The 25,885-nt window shown below is 43.1% G+C and overlaps 3 protein-coding genes across 3 annotated transcripts; 2 read left to right on the plus strand and 1 right to left on the minus strand.

Moving 5' to 3' along the window:
• Nucleotides 1–10,446: 10,446 nt before the first annotated feature.
• LOC133915590 (NADH dehydrogenase [ubiquinone] iron-sulfur protein 1, mitochondrial-like) lies at nucleotides 10,447–14,295 on the plus strand. The gene is made up of 5 exons (XM_062358803.1): nucleotides 10,447–10,974; nucleotides 11,279–11,525; nucleotides 11,876–12,170; nucleotides 12,344–12,718; nucleotides 13,148–14,295. The coding sequence occupies exons 1-5, from the start codon at nucleotides 10,557–10,559 to the stop codon at nucleotides 14,045–14,047; spliced, it is 2,235 nt and encodes a 744-aa protein (XP_062214787.1). The 5' UTR covers nucleotides 10,447–10,556; the 3' UTR covers nucleotides 14,048–14,295.
• Nucleotides 14,296–14,442: 147 nt separating this feature from the next.
• On the plus strand, nucleotides 14,443–15,556 carry LOC133915592 (uncharacterized). The gene is made up of 2 exons (XM_062358805.1): nucleotides 14,443–15,075; nucleotides 15,275–15,556. The coding sequence occupies exons 1-2, from the start codon at nucleotides 14,740–14,742 to the stop codon at nucleotides 15,446–15,448; spliced, it is 510 nt and encodes a 169-aa protein (XP_062214789.1). The 5' UTR covers nucleotides 14,443–14,739; the 3' UTR covers nucleotides 15,449–15,556.
• Nucleotides 15,557–15,600: 44 nt separating this feature from the next.
• LOC133915591 (phragmoplastin DRP1C-like) lies at nucleotides 15,601–22,467 on the minus strand. The gene is made up of 16 exons (XM_062358804.1): nucleotides 22,196–22,467; nucleotides 22,032–22,095; nucleotides 21,844–21,948; nucleotides 20,898–20,999; nucleotides 20,075–20,125; nucleotides 19,920–19,981; nucleotides 19,491–19,581; nucleotides 19,321–19,385; nucleotides 19,041–19,235; nucleotides 18,830–18,949; nucleotides 18,556–18,626; nucleotides 18,166–18,391; nucleotides 17,549–17,599; nucleotides 17,125–17,353; nucleotides 16,499–16,638; nucleotides 15,601–15,994 (listed from the first exon to the last, which is right to left on the minus strand). The coding sequence occupies exons 1-16, from the start codon at nucleotides 22,328–22,330 to the stop codon at nucleotides 15,869–15,871; spliced, it is 1,833 nt and encodes a 610-aa protein (XP_062214788.1). The 5' UTR covers nucleotides 22,331–22,467; the 3' UTR covers nucleotides 15,601–15,868.
• Nucleotides 22,468–25,885: the final 3,418 nt, after the last annotated feature.

Below are 25,885 nucleotides of genomic sequence, written 5' to 3' on the forward strand. Positions count from 1 at the left end.
AAGGTGAAAGGGGAGCAAATCAATGGGAAAATTGATTATTTGTCTCAAAATTGATTAATATTTGATAATATATCTAAAATTGATCAATCTTTGATCATATGTTCCACATAGACTAGTTTAAAATAAAATTTATCATTCACTTCTCTTACCAATATGAAACTTTATTACAAACTAGTCTATATGGAACATATAATTAAAAGATAATTAATTTTATACATATTATCTAATGTTGTTCAACTTTTAAAATATGTAACCAAATTTCCCCAAACGAATTGGTCGTCAGGTGAAACGAACAAATGGAGAGAGAGCTTCAAATGGAGCCGTTGATCAGATCGGGGTACAAGGCACTTAGCACGAGCACAAAATCGAACGGATGGAGGCATCAAATGCAAATAAAACATACACAAAAACAGAAGGCATGCCACACTGTACCTCATCTTCATCTTCGCGATGTTGTTGCTGTACGTCGGGCCGGTGGATGTCGCATGCCGCGTGGTGGGGAACACGAGCTCGCCGCCAAGCACCTCCACCGCCATGGGACCTGGGTACGTGGTGGGGTGGATGCTCGAGAAATTTGCGCCCATGGTCGTCGCCGCCGGAGAGGAGCTGTAAGATTGTGCTCAGTTTTCGGACCATACATCTCGACGCGGCCACATCCCTTTCTAACGGAGATGATCAAATGCAATAGCAGAGGATTGCTTATGATGCTCCAAAATTAGATAGTATTTAGAGACATGAAATTGTTAAGCGCTCTAATTAGCACGAAGGCGAGGGAGTCGAGGCTCATTCCAGCTAATAATATGAAATGTCAACACACATTAGTTAAGCAAGCAATCGCCTCACGACTAATGGATTTCTATTAAGCAATAGATATTAAATAATTTAGAGAAAGACAGTGGAGATTATTCGTGACCTCTTACTCAATTTTTGGCTGTTGCATGTACTTTATACACATGATGAAGAAACATTTGAAATGAATATTATACATACTAAGCATACCTAGTCACGCTATGTAAATAAAGATGTGATTGTTAGTCAATTTTGATGCAACTCCTACCCTTGTCTAGTATCTTTTAGGTATTCTAAGACATAGTATCAAACATCTCAGACTGAGAAGCGTAAGTAAGTACCAAAAAAATCCCATGAAATACCCCAGAAGTTGTTTCCACGACGTTTATTAAGTATAAAGGACAGTGGGGGTAAGGTAAGCATTGTCCAATGCTTAGGCCTACCGTGGGAGAGGGCACCCTAGTGTTACGTAACCGTTGGATTGCTAGCATTTGCAACAGTAGAATTCTTTCCTCCTATATTTATTGTTTACTTATAGCTTATTTTTAGATAATAGAGGGATAGAAAGAACGCTTATAAGTACATTCTAGCTTCCATAATTTTTGCCAAAAAACTTCATCATCTGCATGGCCACCACTATTGCCTGATTGGATGTTGCTGGTACTATTCCGACCAGTAACAGATCCAATCCAAAAATATAGGTAGAGCGGAGTCGTCCGTTTCATCATGAATCAGTGCCGTCGGGGTGTGAAAAACACGGTGCAGAGGGATCCGTGTGAAGGTCTCGTCGCCAAAAAGGTAGGACGGCCGCCCCACCTCACTCTATTGATCAGTTCGCTTATGATTCCAACGTTCATGATCACACAACACTTTACATGCTGATATGACGGAATTACGCCTCTCGAATCAAAGTGCCACGTTACCACATCTTCCATCTCTTCATGTACAGGAATGGCCAAAATAACCTTCCCATCTTCTTCTCAGAACGCAAACAGTTGGAAGTTGATAAAACAGGAAGTGCAAACTGTGAAACAAAACTGTGTGAATTGATGTTCTTAGTGTTGGATCAGTCCAGACAATAACCGCAAGGCCCAAAATCCAGTGAAGCTACGGAAGTCATAAGATAGTACAACATTAAGGCCTATTCATTTCATTTGGAATCCTGAAGCCGATCTTTCCAAATCCGGTCTAATTCCAGCATTAGTAACATTTCATACGGAGATAATAAGATTAATCATAGTCTTGGAATAAAATGAGACATACTACATTCATTATTTTTACATATTTACTTATTTACACAAAATATTTTCCCTTTCATATTATCATAGGCCCGCGAAACAAAATCATACACCCATAGACCATGCGCACAGATCTTTTTCGGTTCTTCCAATTTAGTCTCTACCTACGGGGCTACGGCCGGCCTTCCCCACCACTCCTATCCAACGTCCATACACCGAGTCCATCCGAGGTCTCCATCTAACACCCCAGCAAAATACAGCGCCCACGCGCCCCTTCCATCACCACAAAACTATACTCTCACTGCACATGGGTCCCGAAAAGCAGACCCCACTGCCATTGGACCAGAACCATCGAAACCTCGTGTACACGTAGCAGCGGCCACCTCTCTCCGGAGAGACAACCCCATCTCTCTCACGGTGACAGATTTGGGATTTTACCCCCGGCTAGGGGTGGCTTCAGTTAGAATGCCTCTCCACCTTACTGTATTAAAATAAAATGCTACTATCTTATTTTCATTTATTTATCATCAGCTTTTTACTGTAGTAATTTTAATCTTTTGTTTTTCCAAAAAATTTATGGATACGTAAATTTTTCATATCATTAGATTTATCGTGAAATATACTTTATTAGTATTGTACAGTTTTAAGTTTTGTAATTTTTTCATAGAAAAGACCGCAAGATCAAACTTACTACAGTAAAAAAAATATTGACAAGTAAATAAAAATAGCGATAGTATTGAAAATATTGTCACTTGCTACAATGCCATTCATTCCTTTTTAGAACCCGTTTTTTCTTTTCACATTAATTTTCTAGTGACCGAACAGTTTTGCCCCTGGGGGCAAAAATACGATTTTGTACAACATACGTGACCGTATTTGCTGAAATGGATAACTATTTTCCATATTTACGATTTTAGCACATGTATTCGGCGTACGGTGTGCCGAAAACAAATTTTCGGAACATGGTGTGCCGAAAATGACCTGTATTCGGCACACCGTGTGCCGAATACAACAAAAAGCGTATTTCGGCACACTGTGTGCCGAAATACGCTTTTGCGTCACATCGAGTCACGTCGCGCTTTACTTTTTCTTTTTCTTTTTGCTTTTCCTTTTTTACTTTGTCCTTTTCGCTTTTTGCTTTCTCCCACACGCTGCATGTTTTCCTGTCTGCTCTCCCGCATGGCACACGCTGCACGTTTTCCTGTCTGCTCGTTGAGCCTTTAAATTGCAGCGCAGAGGCGAGCAGCGGAGAGCACAACGGCTTGCGCTAATTTGCGTTTGGAGCTGCGAGCAGAGGAGAGCAGGGAGGAGAGCAGAGAAGAGCAGCAGATTAGCGCGAGCAGTCGAGCACAAGGAGCTGCGGTGCAGCAGGACAACCTTCCTTAGTAGTAAGTACTTATATTTATGAAGTTGATAAAATATAGTAGGCATAATATTTGCATATTTTATGATGTCGTAACAGAATCAGCTAGTTATTTGAATCATAGATTATGTATGTGCTTATATTTAGATTAGAAAATATAGTTATAGCATGTAGATATTAAGTTGCTAAAATAGAGTAGGTGTAAGATTTGCATATTGTATGATCTCGTACTAGATGGTACTATAGTGTAATAGTAATCGTAATATTTAGATTAGAAAATGTAATTAGAGCAAGTGGATCGTTCGAATAAATTGGATAAACGATATTAAGTTGGTAAAATAGAGTAGGTATACTATTTGTATATTCTATTATCTCGCAACAGAAGTAACTATAGTATAACATTAACTGTAATACTTAGAATAAAAAATTTAATTAGAGCAAGTATAGTATTTATTCTGTTCGAATACATTGGATAAATGATATTAAGTTGGAAAAACAAAGTAGGTACAATATTTGCATATTTTATGATCGTGCAACAAAAGCAACTATAGTGTAATATTAATCGTAATATTTAGATTAGAAAATGTAATTAGAGCAAGTAGACCGTTCGAATAAATTGGATAAATGATATTAAGTTGGTAAAATAGAGTAAGTATACTATTTGTATATTCTATTATCTCGCAACAGAAGCAACTATAGTGTAACATTAACTGTAATACTTAGAATAAAAATGTAATTAGAGCAAGTATAGTATTTATTCCGTGCTAATACATTGGCTAAAATAGAGTACGTATGTAACATACATCTAATTAGTTATTTGGTCATTTACGTTTGTTTAGCAGAGACGCTATGACTATCCATATTTATTATGGAGAACGTCTCGCTGTTTTGCATAAGAGACTCGTGTCCATTCAGAACTGCCAGCATGTAGAGAGTACGGTTGAGCTACCAATTGATCTAGAAGGCTTACAAACACATGTTATGGGCCTTTTGCGTCTAAACTAGCAGTCCTACAATGTTATCCTAGAGGGTGTTAGGCCACAGCTTGTACCAAACAGCTCGCTCATTGTCCATACGTTGTTCGATTTGAGAAGGAACAACGTTTGGACCTTGTACTCACGTAAGGCATTAGAGGAGAACTTTGAAATGGGAGTGTACGTAAACATAGTATCACGACCGGTGCATGGTGAAGAGGTGGCTACCGTGGAAGGATCAAACCATAATGTGATGCATGATGAGGCGGGAGGGAATGTCGGGGAGGGAATGTCGGGGAGGGCACTTCGGGTACGGATGGACCCGAAGTGGACCATGGTGAGGTAGATGCACAATGCATGGATGATGAAGCCGGTGGCAGTGGCGACGAAGAAGGTGCGGACAATGATGACCCGGTGCTGGCGATCCAGTACTTTCATAGTGCTGGGCTGCTAAATTGTACCATTAGTGAGTATAACACCCTATCTAATTGCCGGACTCCTACCGTTCGCACTTATGATGGCAGGAGCTCCCATGGAGGGTGGTGGCAGGACTCCACTGCTGCCGATCGAGGTCTCACTGCTCACAGGCCTGGTCGACCGCTGGCGTCCTGAGATGCACACGTTCCACTTTCCTTGCAGAGAGATGACCGTTACTTTACTGGACATTGCCATGCTGACCGGGCTCCCGATAAGGGGCACCCCATTAGTACTTTCACGACCAGCAAAGGAGCAGTGGAAGAGTTATATTCACGGCAGGTAATTATTTGTTACATAAAGCATTTCATACGTTGCAGTGTTGTTCGTGGTTCATTTCATACGTTGCATCTTGTAGGTTTAACGTGTATTATGACATGAAGGATGTAGGGCTCTCCATGTCATGGATTCATGGCCTACCACAGTTCAGCCCTTGCCCACCGGATGCGAACGAGGCAACAATTATGCAGCATTACGAGGTGTACTTGTACATCTTGCTTGGAGGCATAATGTTTTGCAACACGGCAGGCGATTATGTACTTCCGCATATTGTATGGTTAGCGCGTGAGCTCACATCACGTCCGTACGAGCCGACACATTACAGTTGAGGATCTGCTGTGTTGGCTGCTACATACAAAGGATTGTGTGTCGCAACCCAACGGTCAACGAAGATGTGATCTATTTCTGGCTGCCTACACCTTCTACAGCTCTGGAGCTGGGATTATCTCCCGGTGTATCAACCGTAGGTGAGCAAGACCTACTATCCAGTTTCCATCTCTGACGGCGTCGCCGACGACATGAGGCCAATGATGGGTTCTAGGTGGCTTCATGCCAGGCTGCGATGGAGTCACCACCAAGACCATGGAAACTACTCCCGGGTGATCAGTGACCTTGATGTCCTCAGCGCCGATCTTGTGGAGTGGGATCCATGGCGTAGTGAACGAGTGGCCGAAATTGCGACTAGCGGCCTCATCGCACCATCTTGTTTCTGTGACTCCGACCTATGGATGACTAGATGTTTTTTGCTTTATATCAACAATGTAGAAGTGTATTCTCCTGACCGTGTGCAGAGGCAGTATGGTCATCATCAGTTGGTGCCAGTACCTCCCCCACGAGACGCTGGTCAGGCGCACGAGTAAGTGTGTTACTGTATGTACTATTTTTATGTTACGAAATTTTAACTATTTATGTCACATACAGGAGGAGTGCCTAAGGAAACACAAGCACCCACGACTGGTCGAAGATTAATGCAGAACACATAACCCGGTGGATGGAGTTTGGCCCAGTGGATGTCGTCGTTCCTGCGGGACAATACGATGATAGCTCGTACTGGGAGTACCTTGCGTGGTATCAATCATGAACGTGTCCCACCTTACTCAGCGGTAGCGTACCGCCAGCCCCCAGACCCTTCCCCGAAGATCGTGCCCGGCTTCTACATGTGGTGGTAAGTGATGTTGTACTTATAACGATTTTCATTAGTTTCTCATTCGTATTACTGACATAACCCTCAACAACAACAGACCGAAGCGGGGATCGAAATGCATAGGCATACGGAGCATGAACGTGGGGAAGCGAGTGGGTCAGCCACGGGAAGGGATAGGCACCCTCTCCGGGACTACATGAGGACGAGAGGGTCTCGCCTTTGGTCCGCGATACGTGGACTAGGTGGTTGCGCCCCCCGTTATAAGGGATACGATGTACCCGCCATGGACCTGTCCCGTGCCTCCCACAGCAGGCGCTCATCCAGTGCTCATGAGGCACATTCACGGGAGGCCCCTTCGTCTACGGCACATCATGGGACACGTTCTTCTGCTGGAGCCGAGGAGGTGATATCTGAAGCTCCCGCTCCTGAGGAGTGCATACTGGGTTCCCAGCCCCCACCGTTCACACAACCTACTCAGGCTACGCAGACAACTCCACCAGGATTATCAACTCACCATGAGGATGTCATTGACTGCACACAGCAAACGCCCACCTGGAGTGACACTCAAGATTTTGACTGGGCTGGTGCATTGCAAGCGAGCAGCTTCACCGAGCTACTGAGCGGCCAATACCCCCAATATCCCAATGCACCAGGGGGTTCACACTGGTACCAGGAAGCTGGGACTTCATCATTTTGGACTCCCACCGAGCACGTACTACCGGTAGGCACACTCCCGCATGACGATCCTACAGCGTGGTATATGCAGGGCCAAGTTAGCGGTTCTGGATACACATTCGGCGGAGTTGGAACACAGCATGAAGACGAAGATGAGGACCAAGGGCACACGTGGCAGGGGCCAACTCAGGCGGCTGGGATGAGGGCCACACACCCGCCAGACGCTTACACTCCTGAGGATTTCTTGCGGCGTCGGCGTCGTTAAAGAGCTCGTGCAATATATTGTGTACTCATCTATTTTGTGTACTCATCTGTACTAAGTGATATTCACTATATTATGTACTCATTTGTACTATGCCATACACTTCAGTGTTCAAGTAATTACATTTAGTTTACATAATCTTTTTCAACTAATTAGGACACATAACTTATTTATCAGTAACTTATTAAGTATTTGTATATATCATTTTCGACATTTCATACATGTTTATTGTTTATTAAATAACCAGCGATTCGTGCTTTGGTGCAGACCAAAAAAGTTGCAGGGAAATCTCAATATGGCGAGAAATTCTACTACTGCCTTCCCATGGACATATATAACGATCGATATAGCATTAACTGCCTGCTTGCAGGTTGTGCGTGGAGGGAAGGATGATCCCTTCAAAGAGAGCAACCTAATCCAAGATGTGTCTAAATTGAATACAAGACCGCCATATTCTGCGTTCACCGTTCCACTTCTACATGTAACAACCGACGAGGGCCCTATTACATGAGCGTCGCCGAATGTACCTCAGGGTTTGCGAACTAGCCGACCATCCTTCTTTACTGGGTTTCTATATGAGGCAACGAAGGATGGTGATGTTGCCTGACCAGTATGCATCCCACATACAGGTTCGTCATTTTCTATTTGATCACCATAGTTGTCTTATTTTTTATTGATTCGAATACCCCTATTCTGCTTTAGGCATTTCCAGAAGACGCGGAGTTAATCAACAAAGAAATACCACACCTCTTGGCAATGCAAATGCTCTTCGGCGGGGGTGTGCTGCCTGGTTCGTGTCGAAGATGACGAAGATCAGCGAACCCAAGGGGTACAAGAGCTGATGACAATTTGATGCTACTAATGCCTCGGCGTTCCACTAGCCACACAGGAGAAGGTTCAACTCTTACTACAAGAGCACGTCCTACTACCGTGATACCTGAAGATGACGACGACGACGATTTCATGCCACCAATGCCTCGGTGTTCCACCAGCCACACAGGAGAAGGTTCAACGAACAATACAAGAGCACGTGCTCGAACCGTGATACCTCCGGACGACGACGATGACGACGATTTCATGCCACCTATGCCTCGACGTTCCACCAGCCACAGCCACACGGTACAAGGTTCAACGAGCAATACAAGAGCATGTGCTCTAATCGTGATACCTTCGGACGATGACGACGACGATTTCATGCCACCAATACCTCGACGATTTCGTTAATCTACATCATCACTTTCTATCGCCATTTTAAGATGATCACTGATACCTTGTTAATCTTGCGCATGTTCGAATATATCCTGTTAAGACTATTGGTCGTCTTAAAGACTGTTTTTTTACTCATGTATTTTAAAATGTTTTAGATTAACAAATTTTTAATTTTGTTACATAAATTACATAGTCAAATCACATAAATGTGAGGAGTACGAAGAAAACATGTTGGTATTCGGCACACCGTGTGCCGAAATACGCTTTTTGTTGTATTCGGCATACGGTGTGCCGAATACAGTCATTTTCAGCACACGGTGTGCCGAATACAGTGTATTCGGCACACGGTGTGCCGAAAATGACTTTTTCGGTACATCGTGTTCCGAAAATTCGTTTTCGACACACCGTACACCGAATACATGTGCTAAAATCGTAAATACGGAAAATAGTTGTCTATTTCAGCAAATATGATCACGTATGTTGTACAAAATCGTATTTTTGCCGCCCCTGGGTTTGTTTATGCACTCTGGCGCTGCTGGTTGGAGGCAGCGCTTCTGCCCAGGCCATGCCCACGCCTAGGTTGGACACGGTGCTGCCTAGAACGCCCAGGTTGGGCATGCTGCTTCCCAGGCCAACAAAAACGTGCTTGTGTATGGACTGAAAATGAAATAAAACATGGACTAAAATTTGCAATGTATGGACTAAAATTTGCAATTGAACATGGACTGAAATTGCCAATGCAGGGACAAAAATTTGCAATAGAACATGGATTGAAATTATCCAAACAAATTTGATAGCACACTAAAATATAACTTAGTCCATACATCACATGGCACATAATATGATGTCCATACAAATTGTAATACGACAGCAATTTGAAATCTATTCATACAACTTCAACAAAGTTTAACATGGGTAATATTAGAAATGACAGTGCCCACACCACACATATATTCAGCCAATAAATTACAAAGTCATCCTCTTCTTTGGAGTCATTCTCTTAGGCGGAGTCTTCCTCGAAGGAGATAAAGCGGTCATGGACGATTGACTAAAAGTGTCTTCTCCCATCAACATAGCAGGATGCCTTGGTATGACTATTCCTGGACTTTTTTGCATAATTACTTCCCTAGAGTTGGAAGTTAGTTGGCCTAGGTGGTGTTGTAAGCTCACTTGTTGTTGCTTTGGTTTTATTCTTCCTAGGTTTTCTCTTCCTACAAGTTGGAAAAAAAATGTAAATTGAGTATTAAGGGAATGAAAGAAGCATGTAAGGAAAAATTGTTAAAAGAGCTTGCCTATTCTTTGTTCCATTCAATGAGCATTTGTAGCTAGCTAGCTTGCCTATGACCCAAGTTACAGGGTATCCCAATCTACCATCGGAACCCATGGTTCATCTGAGTTAGTGCCATAATCAAGCAAAAGTGGTACATCTGTAGCTAGGAGATCTCCTGCAGCTGCACCATCCGGTTTTACATGTAGCCTATTCATCGTTTTCGCGGGAAAAAGAAGAAGAAAAACTCAGTTAGGGAAGGCTCATCTACTTGGCCGTCAGTGCTAAATTAAGAGAAAATCTGCATAAAAGACCTAAGAAAATACCTCCTATAGACATCATTCGGGTCGCCCTCCATGTCCCGCCTACTCACAGTTCGTTCCGACCAAGCATCAGGATCATAAGGTTTAAAGCAAATAGATGTGTTGCGATCCAAATACAAAGAAGAGTAGAGGAGGTTCAATACTAACCTAGTGGTGAGCGGGTTCCAACCTGACGGCTGGCGAGGGCTGAGCTGGCGGCGTCGCTTCGAGGGCACAGGCGCAAGACGACATCACTCGAATGGGAGAGTGGTGTCACTGAAAGAACCGAAACATACTCGGTCTCGTCTTTTCGACTCAATACAGTTCAATGTATTCCAACCAAGTCTTAGCGGTCGGGAGATCACAACTCACAACCAGAAAATGAGAAAAGAAAAAAAAAATAGAAAGAAATAGGAAGGAATGACATTATAGTAAGTGATAATGTTGTTAATGGCATTTTAGTAAAGTCAAGTGTAGCCGGTGGCAAAATCCCAAGTCTCTCCCGCACCGCACGCCCCAAGGGCTCTGTGTCTCTCCTACCACCTCCGCGCGATCCCATCGCCTCGCCGCCGCCGCCGCCATGGCGTTCCTCGCGCGGGCGCTCCGCCACTCCAAGCCGGGGCTTTCGACGCGCTGCCCGTCCGTGGCCGCCTCCTGCCGCTGGATCTCCCCGACCGCCGCCGCGGGATCGCCGGAGGCCGGCGCGGCGGTGGCGCCCGCGGACCCGGAGCTGCCGCCGCCACGGGAGCCCGTGGGCGGCGCGCGCGTGGAGCTTCCCAGCAACCCGGAGGACGCGCTCGAGGTGTTCGTGGACGGCCACGCGGTGCGGATCCCCAAGGGCTTCACCGTGCTCCAGGCCTGCGAGGTCGCCGGCGTCGATATCCCGCGCTTCTGCTACCACAGCCGGCTCTCCATCGCCGGGAACTGCCGCATGTGCCTCGTCGAGGTCGAGAAGTCGCCCAAGCCCGTCGCCTCCTGCGCCATGCCCGCGCTCCCAGGTCAGTTACAGGCACTCATGCCCGCCGACGCGTTTCCTCGCGGTTTACTCATTCCTTCGTGGTGTTCTGAGGTTCGAATCGGATCATGTTGGTCTGCTGCTCTGGTTCATTAGCTAGTGGCGTGTGCCTCAGACTCTCAGATCCATTCAGTTCCTTGGCATCTCACCATATTAGGGTTCTGAGTAGATTTGCTTGTTTGATTTCCATATAACTCGTAATGGTTGGAGAAACTAGATACCTCAACTTCGTGTGCTTTTGAATTAGTTGATTTTGGAGTACTGAATGATCACTCTTGCTGAATTAGGGATGAAGATTAAGACAAACACCCCAGTGGCGAAGAAAGCTAGGGAGGGTGTCATGGAGTTCCTGCTGATGAACCATCCGCTGGACTGTCCAATCTGCGATCAGGGTGGGGAATGCGACCTCCAGGATCAGTCTATGGCGTTTGGTGCTGACCGTGGTCGGTTCACCGAGATGAAGCGGTCAGTTGTGGACAAGAATTTGGGCCCCTTGGTGAAAACAGTTATGACCCGTTGCATCCAATGTACAAGGTGATGTTTTTGTGCTTCTTGCTTATCCTGTTTGCCTATTTTCTGAATTCTGCAAGTGCTTCATTCTTTTAAGTATTATACACAGGGTTAGGAGCTGATTGTACTAACTTCAAAATTTTAATAACTTTTGGAGCCCAACATTCTATCTAATTTTTTTATGCTTAAATAGTTAAATCTGAACATCATACTGGTTCTTAGTTGAGTTGTCATCGTGTGCTCACCTTTTTGTCATCCATTGTTTTCTTTTTGTTGTAATTCATCATCCTTTATAGAAAAATAGTTTTCGATACTTATGCAACCTCTTTTAACTTGGCCTGGTATTTAATGTTCAAATTTCTCTAATGTTGCAGGTGTGTCAGGTTTGCCACTGAGGTTGCTGGTGTTCAAGACCTCGGTATTTTAGGGCGTGGCAGTGGTGAAGAAATTGGAACATATGTTGAGAAACTTATGACAAGTGAACTATCTGGAAATGTTATTGATATCTGCCCTGTTGGGGCTCTTACATCCAAGCCATTTGCATTTAAAGCTCGGAACTGGGAGCTGAAGAGCACCGAGACTATTGATGTTACTGATGCAGTAGGGTCAAACATAAGAGTTGACAGCAGAGGTCCTGAAGTTATGCGTATTGTTCCACGTCTCAATGAGGTTTGCGTAATCTCCACTTCTCGTACAATTTTGACTCCTTGTGTAGTTTTTGTTGTTTATAGTCACATGATCTGATTCTTTGTGTTGTCTTGTAGACTTAATTTAGTCTGCTATTTGATATCTTCATGAAAACAGAGATTATGTTTAGTGAGCATTGCTCCTGTTCCTTGCAGGACATCAATGAGGAATGGATATCTGACAAAACACGGTTTTGTTATGATGGTCTGAAGAGGCAAAGACTAAACGACCCTATGATTCGTGGTCCTGATGGCAGGTTTAAGGCCGTGACATGGCGTGATGCTCTTGCAGTTGTCGGTGAAGTTTTGCATCAAGTTAAGCCAGAAGAAATTACTGGAGTTGCTGGCAAACTTTCTGATGCAGAATCCATGATGGCACTGAAAGATTTTGTTAACAGAATGGGTTCAGATAAGGTTTTCTGCGAGGGAAATGGTCCAAATCCTCCAGCAGATCTGCGATCTAACTACCTAATGAATACGAGCATTGCTGGGCTTGAGAAGGCTGATGTCTTCCTTTTGGTTGGCACTCAGGTAGAATACTCCTCATTATGCTTGTGGCTAATACTCAGTGCCATTTTCTTGATCACTTCCCTTCTCTAGAAACACTGTATTATACTGTGTAATCACTTAATTATGTGCTGTTGGCATGCTTTTCCAATAGCTATGTGGTGCATACAAAGTAAAATGACGCTGATGTTTCTTGAAAGTCAAGTTAATTTTGTTAATTTCAATTTTCAAGCATATGGAAACACCATTAGTTTACTCATTTGTCAAGACAGGTTGTGAATTAATCTGGTTAGACCAAAAGAATATGCTTTACATGTAATACTTAATATTTTAAGTGTCATGTTTGATACACTTTTTGTCTCCTGCTGCCTTTTAGTCACATTCTGCTGATCTGCAGTTCTATTGTGAATATAATATTGTAATGACACTTGTTTCTTCTGTGCCATGGAACAGCCAAGAGTGGAAGCTGCTATGGTTAATGCTAGGATTCGGAAGACTGTTAGAGCGACACAAGCAAAGCTGGGCTACATTGGACCCCCTGCTGACTTCAACTATGATCATGAGCATCTTGGCACAGGACCACAGACCCTTGTTGAGATTGCGGAGGGTCGGCACCCTTTTTGTTCGGTACTGCAATCTGCAAAGAACCCTGTCATCATTGCTGGAGCTGGGTTGTTTGAACGGGACGACCAAGATGCCTTATTCTCAACGATTGAGACTTTAGCCAAGAAGTTCAATGTGACTAGACCAGACTGGAATGGCCTTAATGTCCTATTGCTCCATGCTGCACAGGCTGCAGCTCTTGATCTTGGCCTTGTTGCTAATCCTACCGAGAGCATCAAGTCAGCAAAGTTCTTGTACCTGATGGGAGCTGATGATATAAACTTGGACAAGCTTCCAGAAGATGCATTTGTTGTTTATCAGGGACACCATGGTGACAAGGCTGTATATAGGGCCAACGTTATCCTGCCATCTTCAGCATTTAGCGAGAAAGAAGGCACCTACGAGAACACTGAAGGATGCACCCAGTGGACCATCCCAGCTGTTCCTACAGTTGGTGATGCTAGGGATGACTGGAAGATCATCCGTGCTCTTTCTGAGGTTGCTGGGGTTCAACTGCCATACGATAGCCTCTCATCTGTGAGGGACCGGATTAGTACGGTTGCGCCAAATCTCATACATGTAGATGAGAGGGAGCCATGCACAATTTCTGCTGAGGTGAAGCCGCCAGTAAAGCAACAAGTGAGCTTGACCCCATTCAAAACTGTTGTGGAGAACTTCTATATGACTGATGCAATCACACGAGCTTCAAAGATTATGGCCCAATGCAGTGCAACCTTGCTGAAGAAGTGAGACCTGTGCCCCCTTCAAGCTAATTGTCGGCAAACATCTTAGTCCCATTTTTCGTTGCTACGAGTCACCACCTGTTGCTTGCTTGGTTGGGAGGTTGGAATATAATTTGGACTGCCTCTAGATTTGCAGAGCAGCAAAACTTAATCAGTGCATTTCTGTATTGTGTTGAGAAGCAGAGCATACTCAATAAGCTTGTTGTCCTTTTGAATCACACAATAGCCACAAGCAATAATTTCGTTGCCTTTTCAGTTTCCCTTCCTCTGCTTGGTTGTGAACGCAACTTATCTGAAACGGGCAAAAAGAATCCTTGCTTAGATAGACGAGGATTGTTACTAAATTTTTACTGGTGCGCTGAAGCCTGAAAGATTGCTATGCTGGCTTGCACCTGTCCTTTACCATGTTTAGCTGACCTTATTTCGTGATAGTCAGCAGATTTGTGTTTTCTCACCGTAATGCTGACGCGCAGTGGTTAAAGCTGATCTCTTCATCAAGAACTTGCCAATGAACCTCTTTACACTGTCACTGCATCTTGTGCTTGCTAGAAATTCTGGAGACATCACCAGGGCAGTGTACCACTGTATTTAGCCACTACTCGGTCATCGCAGCAAGCCTTCACAAACGACCAATAGTGACAGAGCTCAAACCGCGCCTTATCCAACCGACACCTCGCTCATCCAGCAACACTCACCAGCATGTCACTACGCACCGCCACTGCCACCGTCTCGCCGCCTGCCCGTCCATGCCTCCCGCCGTGCCATCACCACGGTGCGCTCCCGCACGCGGCTGCAGCACCAACGAGCGCTCTTCGGCGCCTGCCACGCCTCGTCAGCGTTGGCGCCGGGCGCGCGGATAGAGCCGTCTGCCGCGTGAGGCGGCGGGTGCGGTACGACGACGAGGAAGAGGACGAGGAGTGGGGGCACAACGCGGACGTCGCGAGGCTGGAGCGGTACAGCGAGGGCGCGCGCGACCAGGCACTCCTGGTGAAGGCCCGGGTGGACGACCAAGTCGAAGTCGTGCTCGTCTTCAAGGTACCCAACACTAGCCAGCAAAGCAGCAACCCAACCTCCGCGTGCAATGCACACCTCACACCTCTATGAGAAAAAACTCGCAGTTGCACGCGCACCATGCATTGTCGCGCCAGTGCACCGCGGATTTAAGGCGTGGGCGGACGTTGGGAGCAATGCCGGCGGTGCCTTCTGTTGCTCATGCGTGATCTCTCTGTCGCAGGGCTTCTCGTCGAGCTTGAGCGGGGGCACGGCCGCGGATCCGGCGAGGAGCGTTCTGCCGGAGAGGGCGATCATACAGTCGGTAGACGTTGTGAAGGGCCCGTTTGACCCCAACAACATCGAGTACCTAGAGAAAGGGCTGGCATGGGACGACTTCAGGAGCCGCCTCCAATAACAAGATAATTTCCATGCAAATATTGTACGCTGCCGTGATCTTCGTTGACTCAAGAAATTGTGATCGCTGCCTGCATGTTATGTCGTTGTTAAGGTTTTTCTTCTTCGCTTCAAGGATTTATAAGACGTGCAATGGCCGTCTAAATTCTCAAATGATCAGAGATATGGATCAATGCACTAAATCAACAAAAGAATACATCTGTACTCGTATCAATGTGACCCTGGAGACCAGATCATCCATAACCATACGAAAGGCCAAGATGGCCAAAGAAGAACGCCTGGCAAAGCGAAGGGAACTCGCGTCTGAAACGTGTACAACAACCTCCAATACGAACTCAGATGTAAAAAAGAAAGGAGCATTCTACTGCAATCACACGCGTTGTACATTATATGTGTTCCAGCTGTGGTTGTCGCTGGCCGATCATTTCCATGCGACCGAGTCGATCTCATTCCTTGCAGATTTGTACAGCTCTAGCTTCTTGACCAAGGCATCCCTCTTCTCCATCAGAGCAGGATCCTCATCCAACATCGTGCTGAGCTGTTTCTTCTGCATTATGAAGGCAAAAACAATTGAGGGAAAGATGAGTAACCCCGGAAGTAAAAAACAGCTAAGAATCGGTACAAATTGGTGCCAGATCAGCATGAACAATAGCTGAGAATACATAAAACTATCCAGACGGGTTTAACCAAAATTCAGAGGGAACGGTTCCCCTCAGGTTTTCTGAAACCCTAGCAACTGGTAGCAAGAACAGCTACCTAACAGTATCACCAAACCGAAGTTCACAAACTACACAAGAAACCATGGGTGTCTAGCTATCAATATCAACAAAACCGAAGTTTAACAAAAAAAAAAAAACTCAATATGCATGCTTCACCAGTGAGCCCTTTGGAAGCTTACATACAACATAGTGGGCCAGTGTGCACAATTAAAAGCGGAATTTTTTTAATCAAAATGGAAGGTAAAATATTAACGATAAAATGATAATTAATACACAGTACACCAGCCATAATTGCGTGCAAAACAGTAAACTTAGTGAATTAGTAACCATACCTCCTTGCTTCCCACATGAGCATAAAAACGGTTAAGCAAATTTCTTTTTGCCTCTTTCACTTGACAATGTACAACGGCTTTCGGAATTGTGTTCCTTAACGTCTCACAAACCATGTTAATATAAGATGATACATTCGATCCTGACAAAGAAAACAATGATATCATAAATATTGGCACATCATAATGGATGCTGTTCACCGGTGGTGAATATCATAACATGATATATGCATCTAATGCAGGCGTTAGCAGAAACTATTTGGTAAGTTTCAGTGCCCTCAGGTACTACAGCACAAGCTACATGATCACGTGTTTAACAGTTTATACAGAGGGAAAAGAGTACAAAACACAGACTGCTCACTAGTTAATAATCCATGATTTCATATTCCGCAATGCACTAGAGATATAAAGGTGAAATTACCACCAGCTGTTGGGGAACCCAACTGGTATGGCACTGAGGTTGTTTGGGTAAAGGCCACAGTATTCCATTCCCCTAAACTATAATTCTGTCAATGTTTTTAAGGACTTTCCTATAATTTAATCTTGTGAATCTTGTGTTGGGTAAGTCTCAAAGTAGTTGTGACAACCAACTGTAGCTATCCCATAAGAGAGAAGGAAGATGAATTTACCGATTCTTCTGAGATGGTTGTCCTGGTATCTATCGCTCACTGGAGTGTTCTTATCAGCACCTTTATCTGGTTCAGTAGGAAGTTTACGGAAGAACTCTACTGTTAGGTAGCTGGCTTCCATCTCAACTAGACGAAGAACAGTCTTTCGGCCATCCTCACGGAACCTTTCCAGGCTCTCATTTGCAGCAGCAGCTATATCTGTTTGAAGTGTTGGGAACCGCTTCAACTCCTGGGGTATCCAAGGTAATCATGACAAATCAGCAAGAAGAAACAGTGCAGGTCAGAAGTATCAGAACATCTCAGTAAGTAAGGCCTCCAACCCACACAACAACAACAGCCTTTGTCCCAAGCAAGTTGGGGTAGGCTAGAGATGAAACCCACAAGATCCAACTAAAAAGATGATGTGAAAACAAATGAGACTAACCTCTGTTGCTGCAATCGATCTGCGAACAAGCTCCTTCAAGACCAAATGGACCTGCAAATGTGAGAACATCATTAGCCCCATACAATGAACAAAAACATATCCTGCACAATATGATTTTCAATGCAATTCAAATGCTCAAGAAAACAAGGGTATTGGATATCTTTCTTCACCAAACAACAACAGTGTGAAGAATTCAATTTTAGCTTCAAGTATAAACATCCTTCCCTCCCCCTTTCCCCCCCATACTTCAATGTCACTGTCACACTACAGCACTCCTATATTTAGCACTTCACAAGATAAAAGCTTCCCGGCTACAAATAACAAATACGGACGTGACTTTAATCATTCAACTGAGATATCTGCGTAGACTAGTGCCAACACAACAGTGTTCACATCATATGGTCTTGGGAGCAAGGGCAGTCGGCTTTCAGTTTGAGCTGTATCTTACAACCAGACTTACATAAGTTATGGACTTGGTAATGGGTTGATATAGTATAATATAGATCGGATACGAAAATAATAGTTACATTGACATTGATTATTGAACAGGAGCTGCTTGCTTAAACAGCAAGCTAAAAGAGAGTAAAAGGAACCACAGGACAAGAGAAAAGCCATACCGCATCAACAGAAGCTTCAGCTGGACCCTTGAAGTAGCTTAGAGAACTATCTATAAGCCTCCTGTATCCTTGCTCAGGGGCAATCAAGTGGGGCTGGTAACCATCAGCCTCTGAAATAACTTTCCGAACATTTTGCAGTGAAAGATGTCTGTCAAATGGAAGCTTTTTCAGTGCTGCTGGTAATTGGTGGTCAAAGACACCATAAATCCGGTCTCCACCTGGCCGACTGAAAAAAAGGGGAATAATGATTAGGTGAAAATTATCAAAAGAAATCCTTAAAAAATGCTTGTCTTATCTTACCAACACATCTGAGTACAGCAATTTATCAACACATGGCATAATTATCGAAGGTGCAAGTGCATTAGGGAAAAGGCCAGTTGAATATCTTACCCGCCATCTAAGTGCTCTTTAAAAACACGGTCAAATGCACGACACATATCCAATATTGTGTACAGTTGTGCCTACAGATTATATAACTTGTGAGAGACAAATAAAATATAAACAAGGTTCAGAAATATGTAATGCACTACGGTATCATCCCAGAAAATGAACAATGCAGGTTATCGTACAAACCACTTTTTGGACAATATACATAGAGACACTTAGGCTTACCTTTCACAGCAACATAACACATATCATAAAAATGAAGTACAGTTATTCTTACCCCAGCATCACCTCCAATTGGTCTACCAAGTCTATCCAACTCAGCTTCTATCTCATCTATTGTTTTGTTAATCATGGCTATAATACTTGGAATTTTTGCTCTGATCACAGCCTCTAAATGCTGGATGAATAAATGAAAATACATCAGAAGTCAGTTTATGCAATTAAAAATATTTTGGGCAAAGTATACCACAGCACAAAATTGCCCTCACCTGCGACAGAAGTTTAGCAAGATACTCTGCACCCATTTTATGTGCCAAGTGACCATAATCAGGACTACTCTCAAAGTATTCCTTTTCTTTGCGTCTTGCTGCGAGCATGTCAACATTCTTGTTGATATCAGCTTGTGAGCGGTTGACAATTCCCACCCAGGGGTGCTGTAAGCGATACTGCCTCCCTTCAAGTACCTAGGATTACGTGGAGAGAGGAAACTAAGTGATGTGTTGATAGGGGATTAGTTCAGAACAATTGAACAACTGAAAAGTAACATACATCAACAGCATTGGTACCCTTGTCCATCAAATCAAGCTTTGTTAAGACTCCAAAAGTCCTGTCACCTGCAAATATTAAAAAAAATGTAATGTCAATAAGGAGGACTGGAACTGGACAGATTAATGCCATTTCAAGTGCTTCAGTGAATAAAAATAAAATGCAAACTGCACCTGAAGGATCAACATCCCTAGCAAGCTTGATAGCATCCGACGTTGCTATATCTTGGTTAGCTGGGGAGATGGCCAGAATGATGCTATTTGGCTGAAATTTCGAGATAAAAAGAACAGAAATAAAAAAAATGGTATGTTTCAAACAAGATGATCAAGCATCTTTAGCCACAAATAAAACAGACCTCACCATTTTTTATCTAATTATAAGACAAGAGTGAGAAATACAACAAGTCTACTATAAATTCATAATACCTAGACCAGAAAAAAAAAACCACCCACAAGTCAGTAAGTCACTATAAAGCTAAAACGGTAATAATACTGAGAATGTACAACATATACCACAGAAGATTCAATGAAGTACATGTTAACTAAAACAAACATGGCACTACAATATGTAGTAAGCAACAGAGATAATCTTTTTTCTTTTACCTTGTCAACATAAGACCGAACCATGTTTTCAATATCTTGGACAATAGATTCCTGTTGCCCCTCTATAGTAAAAAGTAGCAATTACGAAAAGTCACATACAGGAAAGGTATGGTAACCAAAAACAGAAGCAGCTGAGGCAACAAATGTGGCATTACCTACAGCGACCTTTGTCAGTCCAGGAAGATCAATAAGTGTCAAGTTAACAACTGCAATCAGAAGTTTGCCAAATTAATCTAGTTCAGATAGTTCAAGTGATAAGGAACATAAATGTACTCATAATTTAACATAAAGATTGTGTACTGATAATGAACCAAGTAGCAAATTTTCGTTATGTGTGCTTCAGGAATCAGAAAGACCTCAAGTCACAACAATTGTGCGCAGCTTTTTCTTTGATTTTATAGTTACACCTTCAATAGAAAACAGGACACACTATTTTTCGTAATATTGATCCATATCGAACCAGCATCACTTAATCTAAAAATCTGAATAACCCCAAGATTGAAGTGCTTCTATCATTTGGTTCTCAAAAAGAAAATCTTGCACAGATGCCTCATACTGTCTCACGCCATTGTCCACGGGTGTACCCAAAAGCAGAATCAACAGGCACTAACCAAACTTTTTCAAAGAAGACTATTGCCTATATTATATTCACATAACAATCTGCCACATTTATAAGTTTTAAATGGGGGACAAAATAAATAAAATCTTAAATAAGGGACAGTTGTTGGTTTGAAAACAAATGTAGGAAATTCTAGGTTCACCACCCCTACGGCCTACCACGATCCAAAGCACAATAGTTGTTTCAAGTCATCATGCATTTGTTGATTTCATCTATGGTCACATTACATAAGGTGCCATGTAATCTACTTATCTACATTTGTGAAAGCTTGAAACAAGTCGACGATGTGCTTTAAACTTGAACAGTTAACAACACAACAAGGTACACCTCAGAAAATCAGAACAAGCATCAGCACTTACCATTTGGTGAATATATACTCAAATGGATGGGAACATTTGATATAGCTTTAGTTTTCCCAGTTATGCGATCAGTTTCATCAGCAATCTCTTTCCTAACAGCAGCTGCAATTAAGGGAGATTTTAACAATAGTTTAACTAAACATGTCCAGCAAATATACAAAATAGAAAGAGGAGTTCAATAACAAATGTTCTTTGAATTATCATTAACAAAATATAGATGGACAGAAATTGCCATCAAAATACCATGCTAGATAATAGAAAACAGCCCAGAAGTTGATAGATTAAATCAATTCAACAGCAAGCAGACATATCAAGGCACCATTAATGAACTAGTTCACAATTAATTCCTTTCACAAATGATATATCTCACTTTTTTAATACACGGAATAATCACTTTGTGACACCCAGATAAAGAACTATAGCGCACAATAAAAATGGATAAAACCAATGCATTTCGTTTATTTATGCAAAACAAATCAACTAAGTTTAAAGCAAGGTGAAACTAAAAATAATTTATAATCTATATGCACTGGCACCACACCTATTTCCTTAATGTGTTGTACGTAATATACATTTCATTGGTTGTCATTTTCCAGTGACCAGTGTAGTTTCAAATGCAACTCTTAAGACGCAAACTCAGTTACTCACAAATATAATACCATATTACCATATCAGTGACTAGTGAAAGCATGTTCCTAAATGGCATCATTCCTTAACTAACACTGCACGTGGTTGTTTAACTTAGCCTTATATATTATTTGTTCAATTCTGTAGATGCAACAAGGGATGCACAATGTTTCATTTATACCTCTCTTAGTTGAGTCTAGTCATAATGAACCTTCATAACAAGCAGACAGGCATCTTAGTACAGCGCTAACCCTAATAATTGGAAGTGAAGAAAACAAGCAAATTGCTGAGATAAATAAACGCATAACGATCGTCTTACCAAAGTCGGTGAACCGCTTCCGCGGTGCGTGGAGGAACTCAGCGTACTCTTGCCCGCCATCCGTCTTGTGCAGCTGCAGCACTAGAGGCCTCCTCGTCACAATACCTAATCAAACCCAAAATTGAATCCTCAAACACCCGAGCCGGTCCAAATCAAATAGCACGCGCGCGATCTAGCAACTGCATTACCAGATCCACGAGGCAGGAAGTCCCTCCCCACTATGCTCTCGAGCACCGACGACTTCCCGGAACTCTGGAGGCATCAAAACGCAAACCAAACGTGAGTGCGCTGGCCAGATCTGGTCGCGGGGGCGGGTGGATCTGGGAGCGAGGGAGGAGGTGGCGGTGCGTACCTGGCCGCCGACGACTGCAACGGAGGGGAGCGCCTCCCAGAGGGAACCCCCGGCACCGCCGCCGTGGTCGCCGAGGACGGTACACGCGCGCTGGATCCGGTTCACCAACCCGATCAGGCTCCCCATGGTCGCCATCTCGGGAGATGCCGCACGCGCCTGTTCGCTGGAGGCTCTAAAAAGGCTGCGGTGGTCGCCGGCGGCGAGCAGCGGAGGCGGTGGGATCTAACGAGTGAGAAGAGATGAGAAAATTGCAGCAACAGATTTTGAAAGCGAGGGTGGTGGTGGGGAGGATGGGCTGCGTGGACCAGGCGTTCGAACGCCGGTGCGGGTGAGCTCAGTCTCTGCGAGTGGGGTCATGATAACTGTGGGGTCACGAATGCAGTGTAGTTGCGCAGACGTGGGCCCTACCGTCCAGTGGGTAGGTGGATCAGAATCCTCTAATTTCACCTATTTGAAACCACTGTGATTTCACTCTAAATCGAAAAATAATATAATTAATTAAAACATATTGTACAACTAACTAGAAAACGTTGAATTAATTAAGAAACGAAAAATATTGCATAACTTACTGAAAAACGTTAAATTTCAGTAAAATTAAGATTTAATCTAAAATGTCGATAGTAGATTGGATGGGTGAAGTCGGACCATCCTGATCCGTGGTTCGTAGACGTTTGAACCAATCATGTGTGGGAGGGATGGGCTTGAGTGGACCAGGACCATGGAACGGAAGCCGTTGGATCTCAGCAGAAAAGGGCTTGGTGTGGGGTCAGTATTGTCCGATAAGTGAACTGGGCGTGGGTCCCGCCTGGCGCGGGACGCGTGAGCAGCAGCTACGTTCAAGCCAGGAGCGCCCGCGGCACGTTGGATTCGCAGTCAACGGTGGGGATGGGAACAAGGCAAGTAGAAGCCTATCTTTTTTTTCCTTTTTTTTAGGGCAACAAGAGAAGCAGAAGCATTCTGAGATCAGAAGAACTGGTATACACCTATAGATATAGATATAGTATCGGTTGGCCACTGGTGTACATCACTGAGATTAAGGAAAGAGCCAGAAAAAATAAGTACAATCAAAGAAGCCACATCGAAGAAGGCCAAATAGCATTTTCACTTGTACGTTGTATCAAGCATATTCATATTTACACGAGAGTATAGATAAACATGAGGGAGAACAGGGGAACCATTGACACCCTGTCTTAATTCTTGGTGTATCGAAACAATGTTACTCGTATTTTCTTTTCACGTAAGTAAGCTTCCGCCTTTTTTAAACGACTATTGCAGGGCAAAAGCCCTATAGTGAGGAGTTCTATTCAGAGGGCGCGGCCCAAAAGAAACTGTATAGAGACACAAATGAGAAGAAGGAAAAAACAACCCTATACAAGTGAGTTAATCCATAACAAAACAAAATAGAGAAGAGAGCCTTTCATTCTGTGCATCTGCAAATGCTCAGAGTCACTGAAGTTGATCTTCCATTTCTGAAACCTAGGCTCTTCGCTGCGGAAGACTTTAGCATTTTGCATTTTTCATATCTCCCATGCTGCGATTGCAAAGATTTCCATAAAAAAAGTTGTTGGAAACCATGAGTCGCCTACTCCACCATAGAGAAAAATATCACAAGACTGGTTCTAGGTAAACCCAATCTCCAACCAACAATCAATACTAAAGGGGCACTCAAAGAACAGATGAAAAGCTGTCTCTTCCACCCAGATGCCGCGAAGCACGCAATTGTAGACATTGCCTTCAATCCGCATATGTTTGCGCCAAGGTTTACGTTACCGACCGGAGCTCGGTTACCGAGCTCCGGCGGTAACCGAAAATGCGCGATAACCGTGGTTACCCGTAAAAAATTCAAAAAAATTCGAAGAAAATTCATTTGGCAAAATTTGAATTTTGGAAAAAAAATCGCAATTTTAGCTGTTCGGTAACCGCTCGGTTTTGGTCGGTTACCGAGCGGTTTGGGTCGGTTACCGAGCGATTTTCTCGCATTTTTGAATTGGTCGGTTACCGAGCGGTTTGGATCTGTAACCGCTCGGTTTTCTCGATTTATCGAGCGGTTTTATCGAATTTCAGCGCAGTTCAACAAAAAATCTAAAAAATGGCTGAACCTTGTAAAATCAATAACTATTTCATCTGAGCTTCAAATCAAGTGAAACAAATTTTGTTGACTTCCTTGTAACATGATCTACATGATAAAAGTATTTATACACATAAAAAAGTTCAAAATTTTCTGTGAGAAACTTTATTTGTTAAACCAAGTTAAATGCATAGTTTACTCTTTGCTAATCCAAAAATCATGAAACTAATTTTGTTAGTCTTCTTACATGATCCTATGTCTTTTAAAAATACATGAACTCATGAATTAGTTATTGTAACATGCATGATTGTGTAAATGTGTTGCGACTAGATTAATTCATAACTGACCCATCACACCTCAAAAATTACTGAAACCACTTTCATTAGCTTATTTATACTATTATTTACGTAGAAAAAATAATAGTAGACATGAAAAAGTTAATTACAGTGCTGTTTCTTAACATATTCACTTTATGCTTCTGAACTTTGTAAAAATCATAGAGAATTTAATAAAACTCTAAATAAAGTGAAATCAATTTTAAAGATTATCTTAAAATACGTTTTATACAAGAAAAATATGTATTTGCATGTTACACTTTTCCTTAACGTGAGTTAATAACTGAGCCGCACGCTTCAATTTTTTTCATTTTTTTCAAACTTTCTCCCTATAGAATATGATGCAAACGACATTATTTTTGAAAACAAATTTCACAGAAGGTCTTAGAATTGTGTCTAGTTTTTTTTAAGATTTGTTTTGATTTTTTTTTTCAAATTTTTTGAATTCAAATTTCGGTTACCGTTCGGTTTCTGAAACCGGACCGGACCGAGAAGGTCGGTAACCGCGATTTTTGAGCAGTTACCGACGGTTTTTTGAACCCTGGTTTGTGCTTGAGGATATTCCTTGTGTTTAGCCTGCCTTGAAGAGGATCCATGTGAGCACTTTAATTTTCTTTGAACACCTTAAAGTCCAAATATTTTGAATTGGCACCAGAGACGATATTGCTTTATATGGAAGCTTATAAAAACTGGTGGACCTATAACAGTCGTTACATCAATAGTACGTCCATAAATCATTTATATTGGATTGACTTGGAATCCCCGACAACCATTGTTGGAGGCACTAGAGTTCACCAAAGGCTTGCGGGGAAAGAGGGATGTAGAAGTTCCTGTCTAGAGAGTCAAGCTGTAGGAACTTTGCCAGAAGAATTATTGTCCTTCGCGAAAGTGAAAAGATGATGAAGTTGATCTTTAATGGGGGATCCCTTCCAGACATCGTACCATAGAAGCACCGAAGAGCCATCCCCCAGAATTGCAAACGCGATACCTCTGAAGTGGTAATTGAAACTCAAGATATCTCTCCATCAGAACGAGCCTTCAACTAGTGATGCATGAGGGATTCTGCCATTCTTATAATGAGTATTCCAAATCAAGCAAACCCAAGGGATATCCAATTTGTTGTAGAACTTGTCCAGGTGCTTTACCAGAAAGGCTTCATTTTGCATAGACATATTAATAGCTCCAAGCCCACCTTTGTCCTTAGGGGTCGTAAACCTCCCGTCAAGCAACTAATGTCTTTCCTTTGGTAGACCCATCTGGATCTCTCCAAAGGTAATTCCTCCTAGA

This window comes from Phragmites australis, chromosome 4, assembly GCF_958298935.1.
Source record: "Phragmites australis chromosome 4, lpPhrAust1.1, whole genome shotgun sequence".
Taxonomy (NCBI): Eukaryota; Viridiplantae; Streptophyta; class Magnoliopsida; order Poales; family Poaceae; genus Phragmites; species Phragmites australis.